Raw genomic sequence first — 20,044 nt, 5'->3', positions numbered from 1 at the left:
AGAGGTTTGATGTGAGACTCAGATATTGGTCAAGATTTTGGTGACAATCCAGATGATGGTTCTGGAAGGGGTGTGTATTAATTTAAAGAGACCTGTAGGTAACAACCAGCTGGCCTGCAAGAAGGCTGGGTTTAGGGAGCCAGTGGGCTTACGATGACTGACAGACTTCTGGTGTGAGGCTAGGAGGGACAGTGATAGTAGCAAGCCTCTTTTGGGCTACTGTTGGTTCTGTCCCTTTTGTCCTGGGAATGCAGATGACAGTTTACTTGCAGTTTTGTCACTCCTTGGCCTGTTTGGGTTGCTGCCCCCATTGCCCACATCAATTTGAATTACAGAAGTTCCCCAGCATGGCTCCTGCTGTCCACCCTGCTCCTCCAGGCCTGTCAGTCCTGGTCATGCCTGGTGGATGAGAAATTCTAGAAAGTGTGGTTCAAATGATTATAGCATTATCTGATAATATTCATGTAATGAGAAATTAAACCCTACACCATCTCCTGCATTTAGTTCCTTAGGAAAAAAAATAATAACACCCAATGTGGATTATATAGAAGAAACAACAAGGGCGGTTTCCCTCCAATCACTGATGCCCCAAATCCCTGCCAGATGGCCAAGCAGAGCGGCTCATGTTTTAGCAAATGACAGAACCTCATTAGGACACGATTTCATGTTTTAGATGCTGTAGGCTTTTATACAAGGTGATGTTCATTTCTTAAACTTGTATGACAACATAATGAATGCATGTAAGTGAAGTGTCCAAAGAAATGTAAAGCAATCAGTCAATTCTTTGCATATTTTATTTTTCATTTGTTGATATCCAACTCACACACATCTGGCATATTTTACATCTTTGCAATAAAACATGGTTACAATAGCTTAAGGAATTTATATATCCAAAATATTCCACCATGATCTCAAGATGAAATGAACTTGTCTTCCAGATGTTCTGTGTCCTCCCAATTCTAAGCTACAAACTCAAGATATTGCTTACAGCCTGGTGATGAATAACTTAATCATTACTCTGATTCCCCAGAATTTCAGGATTTCATAAATACAAACAACAATGAAGAAAGAATTCAGTTCTAAAACTTACTAGTACAGGTGAATAACAAATAAGTAATCACATAAATAAATAATGATATGTTTCTGGTGCAAAGTGCCAATAGAAAGAAACCATTATTCTGTTTTATCTTTTTAAATAAATGACTGCAAGTAAGTATAGATTCTGAGAAAATTACATTCCTGTAACATGCCTCATAGCCCTACTGACACAATATGTACATCTATGACAATACAGTCACCAAATATACAAAGAAGAAACATAAATAAAGTGTTTATACCCTTGGGTATATAACTTGATCAGTACAATGTATGGAAAATAATTTGATAGCCATAATTTTATATCATAAAAGATGAAGTGCCTTAGACTAGGAATGTGGCTTTAGGTGAGAATTTCACAGGAACCTAAAATAATAACTTTAGTTATTGTTATGATTAAGTCCAACTTGTTATTAAAGAAACTAAGCTATTCAAGAACCAAAGAGAAAAACAAAACAGCAACAACAACAACAACCAAAAGGCATCAGATTATCTTCCCCTAATGTACAGAGACTAAGCCAGCAGATGACTCTGGATGAAATGTCCAGAAGCTGGGAAGTCATTACTATTGAACTAATGATCATGACTCTATTTATACAATAAAAACCCAGACCTCATCCCCAATTCCCCTTTCTGCTGTGTCTTCAAATTATGATGGGTGGGCTGAATTTTCTTTGTATAAAGTACCAAAAAATGGCAAATAATGGCTTAGTATCCAAATGTTTTATGACCAAATTTCACTTAGAAGGGATGAATTTAGATTAAAAAGTACATACTATATTTTAGCGAAAAAGATTACCGATTGATCCCAAATACAACCGTTTTATATGAGCTGTGTCCTTGGACAAATCTTTCTGTTTCATAGTATGGATGCACCTTTTCCATCAAGACATCAGGGTTAAAGAGCATGCAAGTTGTAACTCCACAATAAAATTAAGAAACATTGTGGTTGTTTTTTTATACAAGGTTTTACTTTTACAAAAGTATCCCTTTAAATAAGATGCATCTGATGTACAAAGTATCAAACATGTTTTTTGTTTTTTTTCTCAGCTTGAAAAGAGGCTGGAAATGGGATGCAGGTTAGGTTCAGAGCTTAACTTTGTAACAACTGGACACGAGGTTCCTCAGAATTGTCAAAAGTCTCTTGTGCGTCCTACTACCTTTTCTCATTTAACCACAATATATGAAATAATTACCAAAACATTTCCCAATTCTTATAATTTACATGATATAAGCTTGCTTTGTAGCAGCTGGTATTTAGTCATGAAAAAATACACAAAGTAAAATGGCTGCTGACTACAATGTACAGCTATTGCTGGGTGTGATGGAATGTACATACGGAGGTGATGGAGACGAGTTTTTCCACCAGAGATATTGCCTTTCCATGCAGCACTTGTGCTCTCAGTTTTAACTTGGCTTTTGGTTCTTCATTTGTCTTCAGTATCTATTCTGGTGCTCATAATGCCACCGATTAAAATCTATATTGAAAGCTACAATGCTACCAGAAGCCATGCCAGTGATCAGAGTCCTAGGAAAGCAGAGACAGAATTAAGAGTGACACAAATCACTGATGTGGTTGCTATTTTACACTAGACATGATCATGATCTCAAAGTTCACCACATCTCAATGCATGTTCACAGAGACAGGATTAAAATGTATTTGTGGTTCTCCTGAGTGAAGCTAAATCAACCCCACGTACCTGAACTGCCAGACCAAGTATCGCTAAACATTTGATAGGACATCTTGTCAGATAAGCACTTTGGAGTATGCACCCTCAATATATGTTTATCTACCAATTCATAACTTATGTGCATGTGCTATAAGTCCAACATAGGGAATTATAAAACACAAAAATAACTGAAATTAAGGATGAGATTATTTTTGTTTTTTATAAGGACATAGAAACTTGATAGTATCTTTCCTTACTCCTCTTCAGTGATCCCTGACTCTACTGTGATTTTGCATATGCTCTCTGATTGACCCACCTCCCCACACCGAGAGAAAGCCTTTACTACCTTCCCCACCCTTCAAGAAGTATCAGGTCTATTATTTTGTCCCTGCTTCTCTCACATACAATTTTGGTTATTTGAGCTCTTTGGGGCCAGTAATCTTGTTATGTGTTGTATCCTGCTTAATCTATGATGGTGGTAGCAAATATTTGCAACCTGAATATATGATGAATAAGTAAGAATATTAGAGAGAACAGTTCAACTACTTAAGAACACAAATTACTTCAAATACTTTAGAAACAACCTTGCATATATAAGTAATTACCCAGTAAGCCATTCCTATTTATTCATTAATATAGACTACAGCATCTTAGAACACTCTAAGAATAATCTGCTTAAATTTTCTTTAAAAACAGGCTGAGCTGCAGATGAAATATCCCTTCTTCAAACTAAATTATGCTTTTTTTATTACTTCAATACCATTTTACTATATTATAAAGATGCTTTGTTAAATTTATTACATAAGCCTTAGTATTTATAATATTTTAAAATCAATATTCTTATAAAGAATATACATATAGTTGAAAAAGTTGATTAATAAGCTTTTCTTTTTTCTGTTAAATAGAGGGTGGAGCAAAAGTAGGTTTACAGTTGTTCATATGGAAAACAATATAATAATTAATAAATAACAATATAAGAATAATCTTTGTTTCACATATTCACAACTATAAACCTACTTTTGCCCCACCCTGTGTATAGCAAAACATGAGAAATTACATACCATATTAAAATTATACAGTTTTAATTTATTTTTAAAATTTAAGAATTTTAAGATTTTATATTCTAAATAGTTTTTTCACTATATAATAAACCCAAAGGTGAATTTTAGGAAATAACAAAATCCTGTTGCAAACTAAGGAACAATGAAAAATCATATTAATTAAGAAAAGATTGTAGTTCTCAGGGAAACACATAAAACTCAATAAAATAACATAATTGAGAAAAATGTAAATAAGAAAATGGGGTGGGGTTGTTTTGAGGAATGAGGAAGTGCCTTGCATCTTTTAAAGCAGGCGCCAACTGTAGTCTACACTGTACATTTTTCTGGTAATTAGTTAGTGGGAAGTACGCCTGAAGCTGAAGCTCAGCTCTGCTGAAACTGTCTCCTTCACATCATGTAAGCCAGGGAGGCCTGGCTGAGCCTAGGGGAGGGTATGAGAGCAGAGATGTTGATGGGATTATTCTGTTTTGGGCAGTGTCTGGCTGTGCCTGTTCGTTTTCAGACTCCCTATTCCCTTTGTTTTCTTTTTGTCTTCTGTTTTCCTCTTGCCAGAATCTTCTATTACAGCACTTACTCCTCTCTTCAACTTACCCTTTTCTGAACTAGTCTTTCTTCCATCTGGATGCTGGAATCTTACAGCATGTTTCACCCTTGGTAGAATGTAAAGAACTTTCCATGACCATTCTCAAGTGATTACACTTCCCCTCGTGGCTCACCTCTGGTCATGGGATAAATCCATTGCTCTAATGCCAGCGTCACATCCGGGGTAAATGTACAGCTGCTTGAAGTCACAGGCCTGCCAGACTTCGACCACACCATTGTCCCCTCCGGTCACCAGGTTCTGGCCATCACTGCTCAGGAGAATTGCCTTCAGAAAAGGCAGAAAAACAGACATTTCTCCCAGTGTTTCCCAATCAGTGGTCAGTACTAAAAAGTACTCAATACAATTCCCTTGTAATTATTATCAACTTTTAGTCATTTGTCCAAGTTTTCTAAAGTCTAATCCATGGAATTTCCAATGTGGAATTCATCAAAGGTATTATATAAACAAAGGATCTTATTAAAACCAATTTATGTTACAAAATAACAGAAGTCCCAAAGAGAATATTATCAATCTAATCCAGGAAGAAGTTGAGAATGAAGTAACATGATGTTTTGTTAAGTCCCGAATATTAACAATGTTAAGACTTTTAGAACAAATGGCAAAAGCATATTTCAATACAGTTTTTAATAATGATAAACCAGGGATTACAACTTATTTGTGAGTGAAGGATAATTTGGTATATGTAAGATTCTTTTACAGCACTGACACAGCTGTTTAAAACTGTGTAAAAGGAGTTTTAAAAAATCTCTTTAAGAGTCTAACCTCTAATCAAACAGCAGCTATTATCTTCAAAGCCTAATTCACTGAATTAATTACTTGGGATTAAATGAACTTTGGGTTTGTTCAAAGAATCCAGTCACCCTTGGTAGAATGTAAAGAACTTATATGAATTTATATGTCTTTAAAACCAGCACATATTTATTGAATATCAGATAAATTCTATTATGAATCCTAATATAAATCACTTAAAATAGTTAATATTTAATCTCTTGGTTTTAGTCTCTATTTAGTACTAAACATGCAGATTTACCCGTGTTGAATCATTGATTTCCATTTGAGCCAAAAGCTTCCCATTAATACTGAAATTGCTGAATCGCCCTCGTTCGTAGTATATGATACAGTGGCCTTCACTGGAGACAGAAATCAAGCGCGGGAACAAGCAGTTTTCTGGTCCTTCAAGGGCTCTCAGCAAATCTCCAGTAATTGTGTGGACAAGGCAAGGGCCCTCTGCAGAATGGAGGGCATCAATGGCCAGAGTCATTGGTGATGACAAGTCACATATTAGCGACCATAAATCCGCAAACCATCCCTGGTATACACTCAGATGTGTGAAAGAAGGTAGACAATAAAAAAGAAGTATGCTGGCAAGAGCCACGAGTCGATGTTATGTTTGAATGGAACAAAAACAGAGAACTATTAAATAACACACACATATCTTCCAAAATTTTTATCCGGTTAAAGACTTGGTCTTTTCCTCTATAAAAAGGATATAGTTCATAGATTATGTGAGAATAAAAAACTATATGACCCCCAAATTTTTTCTTAATGTGCTTTTAAAAATATTTTCTTTAAAGTTTAGGAGAATCATCAAAACAATTGCTAATTTTGTTTAGTGTATCAAAATTCTAACATTTGTATCACCTAAATACATTATTATCAGTATTAAGTTTTACATTTTCTATAGTCTATACATAAAATGTAAGAAGCAAATTAAAAATAATTAATCAAGTAATTCAGATTATAGTTATGCTTTTCATCTTTTGAATAAATGAATAGTGAGGCAGGAGTGTAAAAGTAGTATGGGGAGTGACTTATTTGCTCCAATTGTGTTCTCCCCTGTAGAAATTGTGTTGATAAGATAAAAAATTTACAAACTCATAAAAATAATTTGTTAACATAGTTTGGTATGGCCTTCCCTGCCCATCTAAAAACCTACAAAAACTGTAGGTAAATTACATTTCTATTTTTCAATCAGTTTATTTAAGTAGGTACATATATTATAAAATAAGAGAAAATTATAAAGCCATACCTAAGTCTTTTCCTGATTACTAAAGTAAAAGACATGTATTATAGAAAATTAGAAAGAAAAATAGCATCACTTCTGAAGTCATCTGTCACCTACAGAAAATTAATGTTTCTTTCCTATGCCTACTGGCTTTTTTTTTAACTTTACCAGGTAGAATGATATTACACGTATTGTTATTATTTCTTTTTAATTAAAAAGACACTTATTGAAAATATTCTATGTGTATATCTCTGGGTTATTTACACTTAGATACAAAAATGAAGAAACCACCCTCCATACTTTCTATTTTTATGGATATGAAGCAAACAGAATAAGCTCCTAAAAACTAAACCTAGTCATCTCATCACCTTGCTTAGAAAACTTCAATAGTTTCCCACTGTACTTATAATACAATAAAATAAATCACAAATCCTAGCGCCACTGGCCCCTCCCACCTCTTCAGCCTTCTTTCTCTTTAACTCTGTGGCATCATCACTCAGCCTCTTTGATTTTCTTTCAGTTTCTCTAAGATTAGGTTTCTTCCTGCCCCAGAGCCTCCCCATAAAGAACTGGTATCTGAGCCAGAATTAGAACCCAAGTTTCCTGACTTTTCCTAAAACAACACTTCTTCTACAAAACACACAAAAAACCTAAGTTAGCAATTTTCAACTTTTTTCATCTCACGGCACAAACTAATTACAAAATTCTGTGTGTAGCAGTGTGCCTGCCAGGGCACACCAGTTGAAAATAGTTGCCCTAAGTGATCATTTTTTCTTTTCTATCAACCTCTACCTAGTCCCATTTAATTTGTGAATGGGACTCCCACCATGGCCACCTTCCCCTGTCTTCATCCTCCTTGATTTTTATATGTTAGTTTTAAAGGCTGCATCACACAGGAAGTGCTGCAGTTTCATTTTACAGCATTCTGGCTAGAATGCTGGTGACCACACTATATAACATAAAAGTTTTTTTTTATATATATTATATCAGTCCTGGTAATTATTGATACTAAAACTAAACAGCTGCAAAAATCCTAGGGTTACATTTGTCTATAGAGAGCCTCCTAAAGAAAAAAAAAATCATGAATCATGGTTAACTTAAGGAGATGGTACAGTTTTAAAAGACCCAAAATGAAAGAAATATCTTCTGACCTTTAGCACCACTGATAACAAGTCCAAGCTCTGCGCAGACAGAAACACAGACAACTTCATGGTCGTGGCCTGTGAGAACAGCCCTTGGTGCAGGATAGTCACCTGCAAGGAAATAGCAACAGAGAGTCACTGTATGCTGATGGCAGAAATGAAGAAGTACACCATTAAATCAAATGTTTAAAATAATAATCATTAATGTTTGTTAATGGCATTTACTAGCTGTGTTTTACCATGAGCCAGTTACTTAACCTCTCTGCTGTTTCCTGCTTAGATGACTGGATAATGTAACAAATATAATGTGCTTACATTATAAAGTGGTGATAATTATTCCTTTTTCCTGGTTATTGTTATAAAACAGATACCAAGATGCCAAGGCATTTACATGCTTTATCTTATTTAATAACAGCAATATTCAGATGAGTTAGGCACTGTTATTATCCCTCTTTTATAGCCAAGAAACCCGTGTTTATAACTTGTACAAATTCATACAGCAAGCAAGTACTAGACCTAGAGCTATCCAATTTTAAAATGCATGCTCGTACCCCTCTAAAAATGTCCCAACAAAACAAGCTGAGGAGCTTTGACTTTTTAAAATCCTCACCAATGGATATGTTTATTGATTTTAGAGAGAGGGGAAGGGGGAGGGAGAGAGAAAGAGAGAGAGATGAGAGAGAGAGAGAGAGAGAGAGAGAGAGAGAGAGAAACATTCATGTGAGAGAGAAACATGAGAAATAAACATTGACCAGTTGCCTCCCATACCTAGATATGTGTCGTGACCAGGAATCAAACCTACAACCTTTTGTTTTATGAGATGACATTTCAATCAACTGAGCCACACTGGCCAGGGATGATTTTTTGAAGAGAAAGGAAAGTAGGAAAGGAAAGAAGAAATGGTCATCTTAATTTCCCTCTTGACTTAATAAAGTCAAAGCCAGCTAAAGAGTCCAGCTGAACTATATGCCATAAGTATTTTCACTGCTAGGTGCTTTCAGGAACATTGAATGAATGCCTTCTAAGTGACAGGCACTCAACAAGTGGGCTAGGAGTGGAAAGTATCTACACTAATAAAAGACAAAGATGCTAATTGACTGTACCTTCCCTACGCCCAAGCCACGCCTACCAGCCAATCAGAGCGACTATATGCAAATTAACTCAACCAAGATGGCGGCCATCTGCCACGGAGCTGGAGCAAGCAGGAGGCTTGGTTGCCCTGGCGATGGAGGAAGCCAGGTTTCCCGTGCCTGTCCTGGCCAGCTGTGGCCTCCGCAAAAGGCAGCAAAGTTTCAATTATAGAAGCTAAATAAACCCCAGATACCCGCTTACAGCCAGCCTCCACTGGGAGCTTGGGTGGCTGGGGGCTGTGGCCAGCCTGCAAACAGTCATCAGCCCCTCACCCAGGCTGGCCAGGCACCCCAGCGGGACCCCCACCCTGATCCTGGACACCCTTCAGGGCAAACCAGCCAGCCCTCACCTGTGCACCAGGCCTCTATCCTATATAATAAAAGGGTAGTATGCAAAGTGACCCTAACAGCAGAGCGACTGGGAATCACTGGTCACTATGACACACACTGACCACCAGGGAGCAAACGTTCAATGCAGGAGCTGCCCCCTGGTGGTCAGTGTGCTCCCACAGGGGGAGCTCTGCTCAGCCACAAGCCAGGCTGATGGCTGCCAGTACAGCGGTGGTGGTGGGAGTCTCTCCTGCCTCCTCAGCAGCAAGTGGACATCCCCCAAGGTTTCCCGGTCTGCCAGAGGGATCTCTGACTGCCAGCTTAGGCCCAACCCCCCAGGGAGCGGGCCTAAGCCAGCAGGTGGTAATCCCCCGAGGGGTCCCAGACTGCGAGAGGGCACAGGCCAGGCTGAGGGACCCTCCCGAGTGCACAAATTTTTGTGCACTGGGCCTCTAGTAGAGGTATAAGGCATAACCTGGAACTGTTGAGAATACATCAAACAACCCTGGCCTTGCACAGGCTTACTCTCACCACTGGCACTCAGTAGTGAAAAGCATGAAGATGAACAAGTGTATGTGCACAGAGTATAGCAGGGACCAAACAAATCTGCAAAAATTTAAGAGACAATCAGAATATTTGGGGAATAAACTGCATGAAAACAGTGTGAAAAGGGTTACCAAAGTTGAAAGGGCATCATGGCCAACACTGTCTTACTGGGAAAACTAGAGAAGCCAATTTGGAAGGAAAGTGAAGGAACTCTATAGTCTTGGGGTACAAAAGTGTAGAGGAAAAGAAAGCAGTAGAAAGTCATAGAGGAAATCTGGAAGGTGAATGGGGTATGGTGCCAACCTGGGAAGGTCTGTGATAGTTCCTTTGGTGGATGGGAAAAGAGAGCCAGTGTTGGCAGTAAAAGAGGACCCGAAAGATTCACTGGAACAGCTCCTAGGGCAATGGAAACTAAAGAGAAAATAAACAAATGGGACTACACCAAAATAAAAAGCTTCTGCACAGCAAAAGAAACCATCAACAAAACAGCAAGAAAGCCCACTGCATGGGAGAACATATTTACCAATGTTATCACCAATAAGGGTTTAATTTCCAACATTTACAGGGAACCCATACAACTTAACAAAGGAAAGATAAACAACCCAATCAAAAAATGGGCAATGGACTTAAATAGACACTTTTCGAAAGAAGACAGAAGGAAGGCCAAGAGACATATGAAAACATGCTCAAAGTCACTAATCATCCGAGAGATGAAAATCAAAACAATGAGGTATCATCTCACACCTATCAGAATGGCTATCATCAACAAATCAACAAAAGACAAGTGCTGGTGAGGATGAGGAGAGAAAGGAACCCTCGTGCACTGCTGGTGGGAATGCAGACTGGTGCAGCCACTGTGGAAAACAGTATGGAGATTCCTCAAAAAACTAAAAATGGAACTCCCAATTGACCCAGTAGTCATACTCTAGCACTAAGTTTCTCCAGAACTGAGCTGTTACTATTCTGGTAGATTAGAACCCCCCAGCCAGGGGACTGCTCTCCTTCAGACTTACATCACTTGCAATATCTCTTGAGGCCTTGGCAGCTTTGATAGAAATGGCATCAGTCCTGAGATCGTAGCCTTTCTTTTTAGACTCTTCCATAGAAAGTTTGTAGAGTTTCTGTAAAGAGAGGCCAGGGAATAGTTTTCTTATAAATAGGTAAGCCTAGATTTATTTTTAAAAAGTAAACTAGCATTGTTTTTATTTTTGAACAGAATGTTTCACTGGTGGATCAATGGCTACATGTTCTCACAAATAACATAATTGTGTTTGGAAAAAAATCAATTACAAGCTCATACATATCTTCAAGAACCTTCCAGAAAAAAAAAAAGAAAAAAGAAACTACCAGAAAAAGTAAAAGTTCTCCATCTCTATGAAGTTATAAATATGCTTTTAAAAAATGTGAGTGGGGGTTTGGGGGGATAAGGACACATATGTACTACCTTAATCAATAAAGAAAAAAATAAAATAAAAGTAACAACATAGATAACTCATCTATAAAATATGTGAACAACATGATTCGGGGCAAGCATATTTATACATCAACTAGAGGCCCAGTGCACTAAATTCGTGCATGGGGAGGGTTTCCCTCAGCCAAGCCTGCACCCTCTCCAATCCGGGACCCCTTGGGGGATGTCCAACTGCCGATTTAAGCCCGATCCCCAGGATTGGGCTTAAACCGGCAGCCAGACATCCCTCTCACAATCCTGGATTGCTGGCTCCTAATTGCTCACCTGCCTGGCTGCCTGGTCGCCCCCAAATGCCCCACCCGCCAGCCTAATTGCCCCTCACTGCCTCTCTGTGCCAGCCTGATCACCCCTAACTGCCCCCCTCTGCTGGCCAGGTCGCCCCCAACTGCCCGTCACCCCCAACTGCCGCCCCTGCCAGCCTGGTTGCCCCTAACTGCCCACCCCCTGCCGGCCTGGTCACACCCAACTGTCCCCTCTGTTGGCCTGTTTCCCCCAACTGCCCCCACTTGCCAGCCTGGTCACCCCTCACAGCCCTCCCGCTGGCCTGGTCACCCCACGCAGCCTGCTGTTCAGTCGTTTGGTAGTCCCTCACTAACCCCCCTGCCAGCCTGGTTGTAGGCAGCCATCTTGTGAGGGCGTGAGGGTTAATTTGCATATTACCTCTTTATTATATAAGATATAACAGTGTAACAATTGGGATTGAAATATTAGGCAGAAACAAGCAAAATAAAATTCAACAAATATATGGGGGAAAAAAGAAAGATTCACTGAAGTGAAACTCCTGTGAAGGCAGTGTAATCAGAACGATAGACATAAAACACTTACAGGCAGTATAATCAGACTCAACAAATATCAATGTTTTGTAATGCCTTGCTATTTCATTAAAAACATCACATGTATTAATGTCTTATGTTGCCTATTTATCTCTTTTAATTTAAAAAGATTTTTTATTGATTTTATAAAGAGGAAGGAAGAGGGAGGGAGAGAGGAAGGGAAGGAGGGAGAGAGGGAGGGAGGGAAGGAGGAAGGGAGGGAGAGAGAAACATTGATTGATTGGCTGCCTCCCACATGCACCCCAACTGGAAATCAAACCCTCCACATTTTTGTGTATGGGATGACACTCCAACCAACGGAGCCACAATAGTCAGGGCTCTCACTTTTCATTTTTAAACAGCTCTAGCTATGACATTGGTTTATCCTGGCTGTGTTGTTTAGTTGATGCTATAATATCATCTTAGCAAAGAGTAAGTATTATATGTAAATATGCCTTGTGCATATATATAAACATCATTATTTACTTTAAGTTGTCAGTATCATTGCCCATTACTTTTTTCCTTGAAAAGGCATGTTGTAACTTGGTCTTGTAGCTACAACTCTTCCAGAATTCTTGGTATTTCTCAAGCTACGATCTATGTGCCCTGAGATCTGTGAATATTTTCTGGAGGTAGAAAAGTTCTACAAAAAGTTTCAAATTTGAGATTTGTATTTTAATAATACTCTAAAAATGTTTTTAAACAGTTATAAGGATAAAATTTCTGTCAAAATTTAGTCCATGGCAATTTAATGTTGAAATTTAATTAAGTCATTGTTTCTCCAAATAGGGCTCATGGGGACAAGAACACATTTCTCAGAGTCATTGTTTTGTACTCTCTAAAGGGATTAGTATATTAGTCAAGTTTGAGAAACGTTACTGTAGACTTTTTTCCTCCAAGTTCACAAATTCTTTTCAAGTTGGCATCTATCTGATTTCCCTTTGTTTTTAATATATTTTTACTAGAGGCCTGGTACACGAAATTCATGCATGGGGTAGGGGGGTGTCCCTCAGCCCAGCCTGCATCCTCTCACAATCTGGGACCCCTTAGGGGATGTCAGGCCTAAACCGGCAGTCAGACATCCCTCTCACAATTCAGGATGCTGCATGCACCAGTGACCATACTTTTCATACAGGTTAAAGGCATCTTGCTGTTGTATGGGCAGCTACATTTTTTTTGCCCTGATTACAAAAAGTAGTACATAACATGATCCTTCTGAGGCAGTCGTACAATTTTCCCCATCTTATGGTGGAAAAACTGAAGCAGAGAAGTTAAGTAATTGGCTTTATCACACAGTTATAGTGTCAGAATCAGGGCTGACCACAAAATGTGCAAGCCAGAGTCCATGCATGTCATCACTGCATCATCCTGTTTTTTCAGTGTTAGAGTAGCCTTGCCAGGTTTTAATATTTAAATCTAAGAGACTGTTCCCAATATATAGGGTAGGGTCCCTGGGCCTGGCTGGTGCTCAGGGCCATCTGTGGGGTGCCCAGTGGGTGGGGTGATCGGGGGCTCCCGCTGGCACCTGCCTTGGCTGGCAGCCTGGCACTGCCCGCTGGCCAGTTCCACCCCCCGATTGCCGCCACTGGTCAGCGGCAGCTCCTACGTTGAGCGTCTGCCCCCTTGTGGTCAGTGCATGTCATACAACCAGTCGTTCCACCGTTCGGTCGATTTGCATATTAGGGTTCTATTAAATATAATTGATTTCAGAGAGGAAGGGAAAGGAGGAGAGATATAGAAACATCAATGATGACAGAGAATCATTGATTGGCTGCCTCCTGTGTGCCCCCTATTGGGGATCTAGCCCACAACTGGGCATGTGCCCTGACTAGGAATCAAGCCATGCCCTCCTGGTTCATAGGCTGATGCTCAACCACTGAGCCACACAGACTGTGCTACCTTTGTTTTTAGAATTAAATACAAAGGTAATTACATATTAAATATTTATAACTTATATATAAGATTAAGAGAAAATAAATTCTCTTGTACTCACCACCTAGTTTAAGAAATATATAACACTGGAGGCCTGGTGCACAAGTTTGTGCACCAGTGGGATCCTACAGCCTGGCCTGCACCCTCTCACAATCTGGAACCCCTCAGGGGATGTCGGACTACTGGTTTCGGCCCGATCCTTCCAGGCCAGGCCACGGGACCCCACCAGTGCACAAATCCGTGCACTGGGCTTCTAGTATGCATATAAGATCTTTGGTTAATCTCTTCCCCCTCTTACCCCTTCCCTCTGAGATTCATCAGTCTGTTCCATGTTTCCATGCCTGTGCATTGACCGTCTGCCCCCCTGGTCGTCAGTGCGGGTCATAGCTACTGGTCAAACAGCCGAACATTAGGATGGTCGCTTAGGCTTTTATATACATAGATTACCAGTAACCTTAGTGCCCCCTTTCTTATTTCTTAGACTTAGAGAATATTATGCCTTCTAAAAAAGAATTCTGTACTTTTCTCTTCATTCTGGCTGTTGAGTTTATGAACTTTCTTTCATAGTACTTGAGTTCCTGGTGTGCTGGCCTGGTTTCCTCTGTGAACTCATATTCTGAGTTGGGTGGACTCCCGTCCCCTGCCCATTTTGTCTCTCAGAGAATTATGTCTGCCTCCCAGCAAGCATCCAACACTCTTCCCCTCTGGTCTGCCAATATCTCGTCCTTCACATCCACCCATCTTCTGTTTCCCCAGAAATTTCTCACACTTTTATGTGAGTTTTCTCAGCTACATCAGCTTCAATTTTGCTTTTGAGGCAATTCTTACTTGGATGGAGTGTATATGTGCATGTGTGTGTGTGGTGGGGAATGGTTTGGCAGGTCATGTCAGTTGGTGATCTTTTCTAAATGTATGTATAGTGCTATAATATGTTGAAATATTGGCAGAGTATCATTTGTAATTGTCAGCAGTCTGGATTTGTCTAAAACATAGTTATATAATTTATAAAATCATGTTTCAAAGATGTCCTGAATTTCCTGGTAAAATAAGGATTGAGTATTAAGATTTTATGTGAAATACTATCCTTAATTTTTCTAAATGAATAATTTTATCAGAGAGACTGGTGAATTGAAAAACCTTAAAATTATATGTTTAATAAAATTTATATACAGTGAGAGTTTCTTAAACCTATTCTTTATATGCTATAGAAAGAATAAAAAGCAATCTAGTTCTATTGCAGGGAATCAAAACCATGTATGAAATATTTAAAATATATTTTATGTATGTAATATTTCTTTCTATTAAGAAATACATTTTCAAAAGCTAGCACCTGATTTATAAAGTTTAAAATATTTTGTCATTACAATTTCCCCAGATCCTTTGAATAAACTGTAGAATTTAGCTATTAGGGGTATCACTTAGGACCTCTGAAAGCATTGTTTCCCTCTTTAAACTAGAGAAAACTAAATAAAAAGTAAGTAAAACATTATTCAGAGACTTTGGAGTTGGAAAACCTTCAGCAGGAAGAAAGCATATTTCCTATTTTACATTTCATTGCCAGTGACAGATGTTATGCACTTCAACAATCATTCAAAATCCTGGGAATATTCTGTCACTGTCACATCACAATTGATGGATGTAGCTGAGGGTTAAAGTGCAGGGGGAGGTTCAGGTGAGACCTCCTCTCTAAGGACTACAGTGGCATCACACTCAGTGTCCAGTCATTTCTTTAACAGAAGCGTTCTCTGTGTGAGGGAATTACTATGAATAATAATGAACAAACACATCCAGTTTTGAGATTCCTTATGGGCAAGCATTAAGAAACTCTAAATATAAAAAGGCTTATCATAAACAGATTCCATCTCATTTTTATCAAACATCATTTCAGTATTTTCAAAACAGATGATGAAAAAAGTACAAAGGCATTAGATGTTGCCATTCACATAGAACTGACAAGAAGAGCTTTTTCAGTGAGGTAGTCTATGGCTTTTAGAGAAATGATCAAAGTAAAGATTACTCATGGTTATTTTCAACCTAATTTGTGGAACTACTAATATGCTTTGGTCCTTCTGACTCAGAACTAAGCAAAAACAGCAGAGTTTCTAAGGTCTCTGATCCTCAGTACAGTCAGAAGTCAAACCTCCTGATGCTATACGACATTTGGATTTTATCTATGACTGTTGTGAAGTCATTGCAGAATCACTGCAGAAGGCATTTTCATTCATGCTTATACCTACATAAAATATGATAGATTTTTGACTTAAATCCCAGAATAAGATATCTAATCAATGGGTGCTGTAGTTCTATCACTACTCTGATTTCAAGATTTATATAAAAAATTATGTTAGACATTTGCTGGGATAGCTCAGAAAAACTGTGTCAGTGAGGAGTCTCTTATCAAGATACTGTATCCTCAGCCACAGGTAGTACTGCAGCCGAGGTCCGGCTCAAGTATCCAAAATGCCTGGGTCACAAGGTTACCCACATTAACAACATTTCATGGATGGAAAACATCCCATGATGTGGTTTTATTTTATTACATATTCATAGAGTACTCAGTGAAAAATAGGAGCTAGAATCCTATTTATTCACTAGAGGCCCAGTGCACTGGGGAGGGGGGGGCGGGGAGTGGCCTTAAGCCCAGCCTGCCCCCTCTCACAGTCCAGGAGCCCTCAGGGGATGTCCTACTGATATGATGTCCTCTGCGGGAGGCAACTGGGCTGATCATGGGAAGGCGCTGCCCCCATCACCCCGCTGCTGCTGCCACTGCCAGCCGCCGCAGCCATGAAGGTGTTTTCATCAATATGGAGTCCAGTCCCTTCACCACAAAAAAATGACAACTTTCTTTAGGCATTTTTAAGATGTCTCTTTCATAGGATATGACATTTCTTTCTTTCTTTCTTTCTTTCTTTCTTTCTTTCTTTTCTTTCTTTTTTTTTTATCTTCACCTGAGGATATTTTTCCATTGATTTTTAGAGAGCGTGGAAGAGAGAGGGAAAGACAGAGAAAAACATCAATGTGAGAGGAACACTTCACTTGATTACCTCCTGCATGAGCCCTGACCTGGGCCCCAGCCAGGGAGGAGCCCGAAACCTAGGTACATGCCCTTGACCAGAATTGAACCCGGACCCTGTAGTCCACAGGCTGAGGCTCTATCCACTGAGCAAAACTGGCTAGGGCAGGATATGACATTTCTGTGCCCCTCCAGCAGCGGACTTTCATTTTTTCCTCCAGGAGTGAGGTGGAAAGACCCTAGATCGCCTTCTTGGATTCTTATTACCCAAGTTACCAAGAACACTGCAAGTGGTGTACATGGAGCTTAGCCATTGAGCGGTCAGAAAAGGTGTTTCCTCTGCAGCTCACATGCAGAGGTGGGACTGCCAGTGTGCCGTAGCTGGCAGGCCCTCTTCTCTCCAGGCCTGCGCCATCCATGGCTTGCCTCACTGCGCACACAGTCCCCTCCCACCCACCTGCGCGTGCAGCCTCCTCCTGAGCAGTAGTGATGTTACAGTGCCCTGGACAATTTGCATATTACCTCTTTATATATATAGATTCTTCCTCAGAGATGAATGACATTGAGTACATTTTCCTCTGAGCACTATAGTTGCAGGGCAAACCTTGAAGTCTTGAACCTGGATCTAGGGCACAGTACATTACTCTCACACCCTCACCTTCCCAAAATAATCAATATTGTAATCCACCTTCCTTTCCCAAGAAAGTAGGTTTCTGCCTAATGCCCAGAGAGCCTTCCTCCAACCCTATCTGTGATCTGAAGCTCTCTGATTATGAGAACAGATTCGTCACTTTTCTGTTTTTTATCTTGCTGCTGACGCAGGCCAAAGGGTCTTGCAGCCTTAGTTCCATGAAGATAAAGGAAAGGCAGAGACCCAGTGGCAAGCAGCTAGCCCCCTTCCTAGTCACAAAACCTATAAACTCTCCTAATGTCAGGTTAAGTGTTGGAGGGCTGAGAGGTCTAGTAGCCCAGGTCCTGTGCTAGAGATGTTACACTACAGATACCACGTGGCCCTCAGAAAGTCTCATGAGGTAAAACATTTTACACATATAACTATCCTTTAATACTTAATGAAAAGATGGTTTAACATATACTAAGCCTTAGGTAAAATTCCATGTTCTGAGAAGTGAATCAAATTCATCATCTAATATGTATGCATACATTTGAAATAACTCTGGGCTATTCTTTACTCATGCTTTTATCTCTTATAATGTCAATGGTTAGTGTGGTTGTAGAACTGGGCACCTTCTTTCATTTTAAAAGAAGGATGGATGGAAACAAAGAGAGGGATATAATATGGCCAATGTTTTGTGACAGGTTATGGCTGGCAGGAGGGTCAGAGTCCAGGGCTAAAGTGTGCACAATGGAAGCCTGGGAAGGGATGTGTGCACAGCTGGAGTCTCCTCTTCAATGGTCTTCTCGTTGCATAGTGCTTATATGCTCACACATTGCTAAAAGACTTGTTTTTAAAAGTGAAACAGAAAAAGCACAATACCAATGTCTTATACATATTATTAGAATATTTGTAGATTTGAGTTGAAAAGATGAATGGTAAATTATCTTTCAAAGTTTCCTACTGCTAAGATTTTCAAAATTTTCTATACATGTATCAACTAGCTCTCTATAAAGCACCTCATATCTGGTATAAACATTAAAGCCACACATTTTAAAAGCAGATTTGATTTTGAGCTGAGGTCCCAATGTGTTTTAAAAGTCTGTTGAAGAGACAACAATGTTGACTTGGCCCTCTTGTGACTATCTTGTTGGAAGATACAGCACATAATGAGAAATGTCAAGTCCCAAGATCAATGAAATTTTTGGCTCTAGGGATTCTAGGAATAGCATTGATCCTTTTAAAGAACACCAGGCAGAGATGGGTTGTAATATATTGCAAAGAGGGGCTCAGGAGGATTAGCGGCCAAGTCCAAGATACCTACCTGACAAAAAATTCAATCAGCTTTTAGCACAAATTGCTTGTTCTGCTCTCCTTTCTCTCATGCAGTAGGCTACTTCCAATTAAAGTGCACAAATTAATTTTTATCACTTCCAAATTAGTTTCAGAATTTTTGGGAAAGTCTGTTTCAGATTAAAGCACCTGCCCTCACATGCCTACAATTCTGTTATCAAGTCAGGACCTATTTAAATATCTAAGAACATTTTTGATGTTCACAGTCACAAGTTTGAAAGAGTAATAATGATTATCCTATCTAATAATAGACAAACATGGTAATTAGCCGTACCTCCGCTACCCTTCCCATTGGCTAATCAGGGCGATATGCAAATTAACTGCCAAACAAGATGGCGGCCGGCAGCCAGGCACTGAAGCGAACAGGAGGCTTGCTTGCTTCAGTGACTGCGGACTCCAATGTTCCCCGCCTGACGCTGCCAGCCTCTGAGCTTGCAGTTTAAGAAACATTGTTACAAATATAGAAGCTAAACAAACTCCAAAAACCTGCTTTCAGCCAGCCGGGCTTCAGCCAGCAGGACTGCAACATTGTTTCAATTGTAGAACAAACCCAGATCCTTGCTTTCAGTAGCCGAGGTCTCAGAGCTGCAGCCGGGCCTCAGAATTAAAGCTGGCTTTAATTCTGAAAAAAGGAGAGGTTGGGAGCTTCAGTCGCCTTCCAGCCTGAAAACGGCCCTCAGCCCCTCACCCAGACTGGCCAGGCACCCCAGTGGGGACCCCCACCCTGAAGGGGGTGTGACCAGCTGCAAACAGCCATCATCCCCTCACCCAGCCTGGCCAGGCACCCAAGCGGGACCCCCACCCTGAAGCAACAAGATGGCGGCTAATTTGCATACTGAAGGCGGGCGGCAGAGGGCAAGGCTGTCCGCGGTCTGGGACCCGGATCTGTGACCCTGCCAGGTGGGGGGCAGTGCTTGAGGCTGTCCATGGTCCGGGACCTGGATCTGTGACCCTGCCAGGCGGGTGGCAGCGGGCAAGGCTGTCCGCGGTCTGGGACCCGGACCTGTAACCCTGCAGGGCAGGGGGCAGTGCTTGAGGCTGCCCACGGGACCAAGACACGGATCTGTGACCCTGCCGGGTGGGGGGCAGTTCTTGAGGCTGTCTGCGGTCCCAGGACCCAGATCCATGACCCTTCCCGGTGGGGCAGCAGCTCGAATAGGAGCGGATCGGCTGGGGTTGGGCAGGGCAGGATGCCTGGCTTCCGCCCAGCCCCAGTCACTCTGGGCAGGTGAGCAGCGCAGAGAGCCTCTGGACAGGGGAGGCAGGC

At 40.5% G+C, this 20,044-nt stretch overlaps 1 protein-coding gene across 5 annotated transcripts in view; it reads right to left on the bottom strand.

The window, feature by feature from the left end:
- Positions 1-776: 776 nt before the first annotated feature.
- NBEA (neurobeachin) overlaps positions 777-20,044 on the bottom strand; it is a 776,030-nt gene continuing 756,762 nt past the window's right edge. For all 5 annotated transcript variants that reach the window (XM_005883142.2, XM_014530733.1, XM_014530734.1 and 2 more), the window contains 4 exons: positions 7,587-7,688; positions 5,461-5,657; positions 4,543-4,694; positions 777-2,623 (listed from right to left, as the gene is read on the bottom strand). In XM_005883142.2, the coding sequence (XP_005883204.1) occupies positions 2,533-2,623; positions 4,543-4,694; positions 5,461-5,657; positions 7,587-7,688 (542 nt within the window). In that variant the 3' untranslated portion in view covers positions 777-2,532. The remainder of the gene's footprint in view (positions 2,624-4,542; positions 4,695-5,460; positions 5,658-7,586; positions 7,689-20,044) is intronic.

Source organism: Myotis brandtii, unplaced genomic scaffold (assembly GCF_000412655.1).
Source record: "Myotis brandtii unplaced genomic scaffold, ASM41265v1 scaffold77, whole genome shotgun sequence".
Taxonomy (NCBI): domain Eukaryota; kingdom Metazoa; phylum Chordata; class Mammalia; order Chiroptera; family Vespertilionidae; genus Myotis; species Myotis brandtii.
Note: the sequence above shows the minus strand (reverse complement) of the source record. Positions and strands in the feature narration are given on the sequence as shown.